We start from the raw sequence: 10,875 nt of genomic DNA on the forward strand, positions 1-10,875 counted from the left end.
TTTAGACAATGCCTGGTTTATTGTGGAGAAGGGAATTACAACTTCAGAGAGAAGCATCTTCCCTTTGAGGAAGTTAAGCAGCACTTTTGAAGCAGATAGCAGATGGTTTCTTGTCTCTTCAAAATTTGGTCTCATTAAAATTCGAAAATATTAAAGTCTTTTCTTGTGGAGTTTTCAATATCAGACACCTTATCACGCAAAGGTGTTGTCACTGGCTGGTGTTTGCTTGTATAATTGCAACCCTTTTCTTTAATCCCATGCAATTTAGTCTTCAGTTTTTGCTTCCATCTCCTCGGCATCATCATCTCCATCCACTTCAGCATTCTCACGCTCCAATCTTTCCAGCTGTCTTGCAAGCTCAGTCTCATCAGTGTCAGTAACCACCTTGGGCTGAAACATCACAAATATGATCAACACTTAAGTTATCTTCCAGTGTGACCCAGAAACCAGTTAAACAGATGTGCTTGCATCAAAAAGGATCCACACAACTAGAGTACATGCAGCTTGCTTGCCCAAATGTTAAAAACAATGATGTATCAATCTGCTAGATACATTGCCAAAAGGCTGCAAGACCAATGAACACCAGTAGTTTGTAATAATGTCCCGCAAATGATGCTCTCGAAGCTCCATCTCAAACACTTATGTGCAGGCCTGAGTCCTCAAGGTGGTTTCACTACAGCTCAGTTTGCAGCATGCTGCCTGGTTTGTGATTGTAGTCTTAAGATCACCACCCAGTTCCCTGCAGTACCTTTTCCAACTGCTGCCGCTACTAAATAGCCTTTTTGTGTTGTTTTTTATTCTGTCAAATTGCTTTGAGATAGTTTATAATAATAAATAATAATATTCAGGTTTTATACTGGCTAAGAACAGTTTTAGGTTAAGAACGGACCTCCAGCACAAATTAAGTTCTTAACCCAAGGTACCACTGTATCTTTCTACTTGAGATAAGAAAAAGTGACATTTCTAATAAATGGAAGGATCAGTATCAGTGTTTAATAATCCTTTAGCATATTTTCTATTAAGATGTCAGCTTCTGCTGCTATGCTAAAGTTAGGAACAAAGGCAACTGCGGTGAAGAAAGCGCACCATACCCCCTGCTGGACAAAATGAGCAACCTGAAAACCTGTCAGCTGCAGAGCCAGTGACTTTACCTTCACATAACCTTTCTTTGCAAACTATTCCCCAGTCCTTACAGACCCACTTAAGCCACTTTTCAGGTCAAGGGAAGGAAAGTGGAAAGATGGGAGAGAAGGATGCTGTAGTGTTCTGACTAATGTATGGCTGACCAAGGTTAAATAAGAGTCCCTAAAGAAAGACACCTCCCCTCTGCACCAAAATACAGGGTACACAAAAAGATAGGTGTTCAGATACGGTATAAGGATATTAACAGTATGGTCCAAGTACTAAAAATAATAATTTTTTGGAAGCTCAAGCTACCACAACACACCTTGGCCTGATATGGTAATCGGTGCATATCTCAGGGGTGCTATATGCTGAAAGAGTCTCACTCCTGTCTATAACTATGCTGCAGCATTCTGCACAAACTGGATCAAGGGCAAGGGAAGCCTCACAGAGTGCACTGCTGTAAGTCACCAATTCCTGAACTACTGTGGAGTATTTGTTGTTAAGTTATAATTAGTGTTTGGTCACTTTTAATGTATTGCTATTCTGGTTTTAAAATGTGCATTTTGTTTTGAATCATTATTCTAGTTCAAATGTTGTATTTTAGTTTTATTTCTTAAAGTCTATAAGCCATTTGGAGGCTTTTTTTGTGAAAAGTGACAAGTAAACACAAGATAGTGGATTGGATGGGAGTATCTTTCTTTCTCCAAAGTTGGGGCCCACAATCCCTAAAATTTGAAGGAGCAGGAAGGTGGTCTTCAGGTTAGCAACCAGCAATGGTTAGGAGAAGAGACTGCAGTATACTTACTTCCATCTGCACATTAAAGACTCCCCTTTTCTCTTCAATCTTTTCTTTGATAACAGCCATGGCTTGGCTAAGGACAGAAAGGCCCTCAGTCCTCTCCAGTGTTGTTGTGGTCATCACATATCGAGGAGGAGCTATCAGATTAATCTACAAAAGGTGTGCAAAAAACAAGCCTACAAGTCTGGAAAAAATATTGTACCACCACAGAGAAAAACGGGATTTCCAGCATGTGTGGAAAATGCTACTTTGATATTACAGTAATGAGTAATGAGCAAAAGAGGACATAACTGTGTCTTGTTTTCTCTTGCAACGATTTTCGCCCCAGTAATGGAAAACGGTTCATAGTAAAAATGCAACAATGTGAAATAAATACAGGCAACAGCTATTTTGCGTGTGTTCAAGGTACATGCGTGCTGTTGTCAGACACGGAAGAGGGCATAACAGGGCGAGCTTACATGCACCCTGCTGATGCAAGTGACGATCCAGAATACAACCCCTGCACAAATTGGGAGTTGTCTGTAACATAATACCCCCAGGAAAACTGGGACATTCCCAAAGTCATAACTAGATTTCCTCTCAAGTGGACTACTCTAGAGGATTTCTCTCACCTCACCACCCTTCTCCATCACAGACACAATTTACATGAGGTCTATCATGGATATGTGTGTTAAAACCACAAGCAGGTATCATCTAATGTCACAGCTGATGCAGGATGCTGCAAATTTATCATATTCATAGTTTTCCAGAACACACGTCTTGGCTGTCACTTACTTTGATAGGCATGCTTTCTGTGGAACAGCACAGGCCAGCTCTGAGAGCTTCTTTCACTGCATCAATACCCTCATAGCCGTAACAGGCAACTTCAATATCTAAATGGGTCATAATGACAAATTACGTTAAAACACAGATAAAATATTATCCAAGAAAGATGGCAGAGATTAAAACCTGTCATTTATTCTATTATTACTTATCCCTCTGTATTTTAATACCCCTCTCATAAATTTATCTCTAATCAGAACAAGTGCATTGCAACTTTATAGCTAAGGCATGGCTTGCCTGATAGATCAATAGAACACTGTGCGCACAGTCCATACAGACTCTTGCAAAGCAATCTTGTTAACAAGATGGCAAACAATGGGCATGACAATACTTCAGTTAGATGGTTCCACAGCTGGCTGAACATTCAAGCCTAATGAGAATGACTTCATGTCAAACTGGGTGCCACAGGGCTCTGTCCTAGTTCCAGCACTGTTCAACATGGTCATAAAAGGGATGCAAAAAAGCCCTTGTGCTTCCCATTTTAACTTGTTTTATTATTCAGACAGAATTTCCATGCAGCACTAGTTTATGAGCTAGCAGACATGTCAGGATTAGCCTCAACAATCCTGCAACCACTCCCCAGTGATTCATAACATGCAACTAGTATTGCTGTGGTCGAGCCTGATCTTGCATAATAGCATAATTAGCTCTGAGACTTGTCATATTCCTTCAAGAAGCTTTAGGGAAGTCCTAAGTTAAAAACATGAAAAGTTAAATGACTAGTTAGATTGCTCAAGTAACTCACAACTATAAACTCTAAAGGCAAGGAATGACAAGCTTCAGGTAGTTTTACAGGAATCCAGTCAAACAGCTTATTTGTGTGATCTCATTCACAACAGTTTGTACAACATATGTGCAGAAAACTTGTTGTCAAAGTAAACTCACCAAGCATATTTTCATTCATCCATGTAGGATATTCTTCCATAAGATTGCAATGAGGTGCTCAGTCTAAATTAACAAGCCTCGTTTCTTTAATAAGTTCTGTTCTGGGGACTTACTTACCTGCTCGAATTTTGACTGCTTGTGGTGTCAGGCGCCTATTGATATTATCAATTAGCACACGCTTCTCATCTTCTGTCAGATCCAATCCATCAAGGATTGCAGGATCCCTAGTAAAAGACCCATAAATGTAAGCCTGCCAGCATTCCTTAAAATGCATTTTAACAGGAGAGAAAGGACCAACACTGAGGCATTTCTTAACACTGATAATGGAAAGCAGGAGGGATTTGCGTGAACATGTTCTCCAGTCTTTCTCTTGCCCATGGTTAAGAAATAGGTACTGGCCCAAATCATTCAAGCCATCATTTGTTTGTAAACACCATTTATAGTACAATACTGTCCAAGCAGTATTACAAAATGTAACTTCTTAATATAACTTTAAATATTGTAAACAAAAAGTATGTCTACATTCTCTCAAGAGAAAAAATTCTAAAAATCCCCAAATTACTACTTTATAACAATTGATTTATTAACATAAATTTAAACTGTTACATCCTTTAAAAATTGTATTTTATAATATTCTTAAGGGTATCACTGTGTACATTATTCTAGTACATTAGTCCATTTTTCAGTGAAACAACTATCTTGTAATGTTTGTTCTCTGACTTTGATGTAGTATACTGTAACTAGTTTTATTTTATATTTAATTTATTATAGAAAAGTAGTATGTTCTTTGTTTCAGGGCATTACCAGAACATATTAAATACATCTGAGCTATGCAGTGATTTTTTCCTAAAATAACGTTTAGGGGTACTCTCATTTTCCTACTCATATTGAAATACTGCCCCTCAATGATGGCAAACTTAAGATTCCCAAAATGTCTAGGGGTATACGTACCCTTGTGTCCCCCCCCCAAAAAGCACTGCAGCTATGTCAATTTCATCTTCAACAATTGTTACTATGCCCTATATACATTTTATTAAGGCTAACGGGGAGTTAGATACCATAAAAACAGAATTTTTACAAAAAAACCTCCTTGTACCATAGCAGACACTTTGAATTTTATACATGTTTCCAAATATAATTCCATACATATGATAACAGCTTGCTATCACTTATCTAAGCAGTTAAACTCTAACACAAACCTATTCTTGAGTAAACTACTTGCTATTTAAACATACTAATCTCATAGAAGCAGACCTTGTGAATCATTAGTCTTGTGCACATTCTGATATGGCTGTTAAGTCTGTAGTGCTCTATGGTATCTCAACTGCCTTAATTCAGTTTGCAGGTAGGGGCTCATGTGACCACATGAATTTGATACAAAACAAATCCATTTCATACAGACCAGTGAAATGAAGGATTCTTGCAAAGCCTTCTCAGGAACATGTTTTAATATGAAGAAACATTCCATCAATAGCAATAAGCATCAACAAGAAATGAATGCAGAAAAGTAGACCTGCAGGCTATTCTGTAGTCTTTAATATATATTTTCCCTTAAACCTCATTAAAATCTAAACATTACCAAAAGTAGCTGTATCTGAACTAACATTTGGGTGATCAGTCAGGCAAAGAAGGTTTGTTGCATATGACATTTTATAACAAACTAAACCCATTGAAATGTTTGTGATCAGGTGTAATACAAGCTGAAAAAGTAGTGTACTTACGAAACTGCATGCTTGAAAGCATCATATGCACCATATCCAGGCCTTTTATACTTGTCATCAAATACCCAAGCAGTTCTCTGGAACAGGCTCTCCAGCTGCTCATCCTTTGTGTATTCCAAAACCTCAGCAACATGGCGAAGGATGCTGTAAACCTACATACAAAAAGGAAAATGTTCAAAAATACATACAATTACTTCCAATGTGGAGAATAATTCATATGAAATAATACAAAAGAGTGATAATTGCTTGTGCTTTTTGTTTCTGAAAGAAACAATGGCCACCTTCACACCTAACACTAAGTCAAACCATGGCTTAACACAAAGATGCTGGCCCCTGGTAAGGAGAACACAAGCCACTTTGCTCCGCCCCAGTTCTTTAAGCTCTACATAGCAGCTAACCATGGCCAAGGAGGAATCATAGTATTGTAGAGTTGGAAGGTACCTCGAGGGTCATCTAGTCCAACCCTTTACAATGTAGGAATCTCAATTAAAGCATACATGACAGGTGAATATTAAACCATTGCTTAAAAACCTCCACAGAAGTAGAGTCCCATAGGGAACGTGTTCCATTGTCAAGCAGGTCTTACTGTCAAAAAGATCTTCCTGATGTTTAGTCAGAATCTCCTTTCTTGTAACTTGAATCCGTTGGTTTGTGTCCTACCCTCTGGAGCAGGAGTAAACAAGCTTGCTCCATCTTTCATTTGACAGCCCTTTAGATATCTGAAGATGGCTATACTATCTCCCCTTTTCAAGTCTAAACATACCCAACGTCCTCAACCATTCCTCATAAGGTTTTAGGACCCTTGATCATCTTGGTTGCCCTCCTCTGCACATGTTCCAGCTTGGACAAAGTACTATTACTTCCCTTGATCTGGACATTTCACTTTTGTTGATACAGCCTAGAACTGTGTTAGGTTTTTTTAGCTGCATTTTTTAGTTTTTTTAGGTGTTGACTCATGCTAAACTTGTGGTCTACTAAGACTCCAAATCCTTTTCACCTGGACTACCGGCAAGCCAGGTGTCTCCCATCTTATATTAGTGCAGCTGGTTCTTCCTGCCTAAGTGAAGAAGCATACATGTGTCCCTACTGAAATGTGTTTTGTTGGTTTTGGCCCAGTTCTCCAATCTACTAGAGTCATCTTGGATCCTGATTTGGTCCTCTGTGACATTGGCTACCCCTCCCAGTTTGGTGTTACCAGCAAATTTGATGAGCATCCCTCAATATCCTGCTTCAAGTCACTTATAAAGATGCTGAACAACAATGGGCCCAGGAAAGAGCTGTACAGCACCCCACCAGTCACCTTTTTTTGACAACGATGAACCATTATTGATCACTCTTTGGGTTTGGTCAGTCAACCAGTTACAAATCCATCTAATAGTTATCTCAGCTAATTCAGATGCTGGTATAAGTGCTGCACTATGCTAAAAATATCAAGGAGCAGCAAGGAGGGTGCAAGCTCCTTTCTGGAATATTTGTGTGGTCCCAGTAAGTCATAGTTTGGCTTACTGTGATATGTGAACGAGGCCACTAAACATTCCCCCCCCCATAAAAATGTTTAAATAAAAATCTGTGTAGTTATTTTAATTTTATTGCAGTACAATCCAGCCTAGAAGGGATCCTCTGAGGCTTCCCATCTGGTCCTCTCCTCTTTGGCCCTGTCCCTCCCCTTGTGCTGCCTAAAGGAAGAAGTGGGGAAAGCAACAAATTGCAGGTGCTGGAAGTCCAATCTGCTTTGGCCCCCTGGTGTGTGTGAGTGTGAAAGAGAGGTAGAGGCTCTTTTGCCCTTTGTTCCATCCCAATTTGGATTAGGATCCTCCATCCTTGCTACTGGCACTGCCCCACAAGGATCAATTTAAAACTTTTTGGGCAATGCAAACTGCCGATGTGGGAGATCCAACTGAGACTCAAGTGCAAAACCACTTGCAAATGCTCATCTTGGTGCAGAAACTATTCAACAGTAGGAAAAGGTTGCACAGAAGAACATGCTACCACATCCACCTAACAACTATAAAGCTTCATCATATTATCACACTACACTGAAATTTTGCCAGCTTCTTTAATATTCTTCATGAAATTCTGAAATGGAGCCAGTACTCTCTTACTTTTATAGTCATGTTGTATATTGCACATTGAACTGCAACTTGCATTTGTATGCAATATAAAAACAAATGTGTCCAACAAATCAATGTTGTTCATGCCAATTAACACATCAAGTTTATGGCTCTCCCTTCTATTTCTTTATATATCAAATTCTGGATTGAGGTGTCACCAGTATGTTGATGACATGCAGCTCTATTTCTCCATTAACATCTGAATCAGGAGAGGCTGTGAAAGTTCTGGACTGGGGTCTGGATGCAGTGGTGGATTGGATGAGAGTCAATGAACTCTGTTTAAATCCTGAGAAGATGGATGCTCTTTGAATGGGTGACTCCCATATTCAGGAAATTAGCAAGTTACCTGTTCTAGATTATTATTATTATTTATTAATTTTGTATACCGCTCTTCGTCTGAATTTCACAGGGCAGTTCACAACATAAAAATACAAAATGAGAACACAAAAAACATAATAATAAAGCAAGTCAATAACTCCCCTCCCACAAACACATTTAAAAGCCCATGGAATGAGTAATCAACCAACAGCCTAGTTATAGAGAAATGCTTTTGTCTGGTGCCTGACAAGAATGAGAAACTGAGCCTTTATAATTAGTCCGGTGGAATGTCTTACCAATGGAGATTCAACAGGCACCTTCTGGCCAACTTCTAAATGCCTGCTGAAAACAGACCTATGAAGACAAGTAAGAGTATATCCCCCACAATGGTCTATGGATGTTGGTTTTAATTTCTTTTTTTCTTTTAACTTGTTTTTAACTGTTTCTGATGTCACTGTCAGGTTTTATATTTTTATATTGTAACCTGCTGTGGTATATTTTTATGATACAATGGTATATAATTTTTATAAATAACTAAGATGAAACAGACAAAAGTTAACGCAAAATCACTTTCATGCAGGTAAATTCAGAGGCATTTTCAGTAATACAGAAAGAACAATATATATCACATTTCTTCTCAATGCTCTTGTTCATTTAAATCAGACTTAGAAAAGTTCTTGCAAGTCCTAAACACTCTAAACAATTATTAACAAAATTGCATAAACTTGTCATTGCAGGGGTGGGGAACCTGTGACCCTGCAGATCAGGGTTGGCAACATGGTCCCACACAGTATAGCTGACTACAACTCGCATCACCACTAGCAATACTAGCTGTGGCTGATGGGAGTTCAGCAACATCCAGAGGATATACACTGGCTACCCTTGCTCCAGATGACAGATTCCTAACTCCTCATCTGCATGGTCAATGACTAGGGATGATGAGAGCTGCACTCCAACATCTGGAGGTCCACAGGTTCCCCACCTGCATCATGAAGCAAAATAACTCAAGGTACATTTTTCAAACATAAGAATATCATGTACACAGTTACCAGTAGAATTTACACCCACTCCATTCTGCAAAGTACTAGAATAACCAATAATATGGTAACTTACTGTTTTTGATTTGGTGAATTTGTCTTCACATTTTATTGCCTCTTCTGGAGAGACTCTTCTTTTTGACAAGTCAATATAACCTAATTAATACAAAATGAAATATCTCAAAACAGTGAGGATTCAACACAACTTCTAAACTCATAAAAATGCCACTTCTATCTACTTAAGGCAGTAGAAAACACTTCTTGTTTCAGGAAGAAAAGTTTTAGAAACCCACTTTACTTTTCTATATAGAAGCCAGCTACAGGTAGGCTATGACAGAATGCATTAGACTGCATACTCAGAATTTGAAATAACACTCTAGAATTTTAACTTACCTTTCTCTTTATCCACCCTTATGACAACAACACATTCATTTCTTCCAATTCGAATGAGTTTGTTTATAGAACGGATACGTCTTCTGGACAACTCACTGAGCAGAATCATGCCCTCGATATTGTTATATTCCAGTAGGCTAACATAGGCTCCCATTTCTGCAATGGAGCGGACGTTGACCATGACCACATCTTCAACTTCTGGAAATTTATGCTGGTAAAACCTACAACTTAGTCCAGGCATCCTGCAAAATTATATCGAGAGACAATTTATTCATTTGTAACAGCCCAAACCGAATCATGATACGGCGAACAGTAACATCTATTTAGACTGTTCTGGTATCGGAAAAATTTCCCATTTTCCTGCAACTGGCAGAAAAAAAGGAAAACATACCAGACACGCATGTTTGCAGAACGCTGCTTAGAAACCTCCTTGTCACTCTCTGTGTTCTGGGCCGACATTATGGTCGCCGCAAAAACTACATCGCTATGAAACCCTCTCGTTTTTCTCCGTCCAGTTTTCCCCCCGGACGGTTATTGACTAGTTCTCCCCCCGAAACACCAAACGTGGGGGCTGTGTGACAAAGCGCAACTTAAGGAGAGGCGTCGCGGCCGTGTGAGGAGGGGACGGGTGTCCTTTTGTGACATAACCCGCACCTCACCGAGGGAGGCCTGTGTCCCAAGAGAAGCGCGGCCGGGAAGCCGATGCCTCGCGTCGGAAGAGGCCCCGCGGTCCCCTCGCGCGGCAGCCGAGGAACGGGATGGGGAGGCTCCGTCTCGGCCTGCCGGGCGCGCCCCGCGAGTTTCCCGCATGGCGGACGGAGGACACCCACCCACCCACCTCGCCGCGGCCGGGCGTCGGTCACAGAGCAGCCCTCTTCCCGCTCGTAGGCCGTCCCGGAGCGGCCGGCCCTCCTGCCGCTTGCTTACCTGTCTCTTCCACAGGCCGCGCTCTCTGCGCTCCGGGCTGCGGTCTCGGCCGACTGCTCGTATCCGCCTCTGGTCACAGCGTGTACCCCGCCTCAAAATGCGCAGCCGCCATCCCGCCTCTTCCGGAAGCATTTTCGGGGAAAGTAGCCGGAAGCATTTCTACCCAGCTGCTCTTTGGTTGTCCTGATAGACGGGAGGGCGGGAAGGAAAGGCTCGCGCGACACGACTGCCAAACCTTATTAGCGCCTCCCGCCCGCAGCGGAATTACTTCTCTGCATAGAGATAGAAAAGTGTAGAATGGTCACAACGGCTATTTGTATTGGGAAGACGAGGCAGAATGCAAGGATTTCTCAGGTTGCAGTCAGAATTGTACATTTACCATAGTTAGAGGTGGAGCTGAGGTTCGTTTGGCTTTCCAACCCCCAACCCCCCCGTCGCCAAAAAAAGAAATCGCATGCAAGGGTGCTGCGCATTTAAATATTTCAATGCTTAAAATAAAGCAAATGCATCTCTTTTTACTCAAGCTCTCCCTGCTGACTCATAATATTGGATGCTGTTTTATTTGAATCCTCCGAATCTTTGCTTTTATACTGTTGCTTTAATGGTTTTAAGCTGTACTTTTGTTTTAATGGATCTTGGGCTTGTGTCCAGTGCCTTTAAAAAAAAATACTTAAAAGCGGGGGAGGGGGAATCGAAATTTTGCGCACGAAATACGATCCGGTTGTGAAACTGCAGCA

The 10,875-nt window shown here is 40.7% G+C and overlaps 1 protein-coding gene across 2 annotated transcripts; it reads right to left on the reverse strand.

Annotated features, from left to right (window-relative positions):
- On the reverse strand, positions 1-10,653 carry EIF2S1 (eukaryotic translation initiation factor 2 subunit alpha). Of its 2 annotated transcripts, XM_083752332.1 has the most exons (9): positions 10,050-10,653; positions 9,603-9,990; positions 9,212-9,453; positions 8,895-8,974; positions 5,353-5,504; positions 3,749-3,855; positions 2,699-2,796; positions 1,931-2,074; positions 1-390 (listed from the first exon to the last, which is right to left on the reverse strand). In XM_083752332.1, exons 2-9 carry the CDS (start codon positions 9,668-9,670, stop codon positions 265-267), a joined length of 1,017 nt encoding a protein of 338 aa, XP_083608458.1. In that variant the 5' UTR covers positions 9,671-9,990; positions 10,050-10,653; the 3' UTR covers positions 1-264. The 2 variants fall into 2 exon arrangements, with proteins under 2 accessions (XP_083608458.1, XP_083608459.1); XM_083752333.1 differs by lacking the exon at positions 9,603-9,990 and having other exon boundaries at positions 10,139-10,417.
- Between the last annotated feature and the right edge of the window lie 222 nt (positions 10,654-10,875).

This window comes from Podarcis gaigeae (assembly GCF_964106915.1).
Source record: "Podarcis gaigeae genome assembly, chromosome: 1".
Classification (NCBI taxonomy): Eukaryota; Metazoa; Chordata; class Lepidosauria; order Squamata; family Lacertidae; genus Podarcis; species Podarcis gaigeae.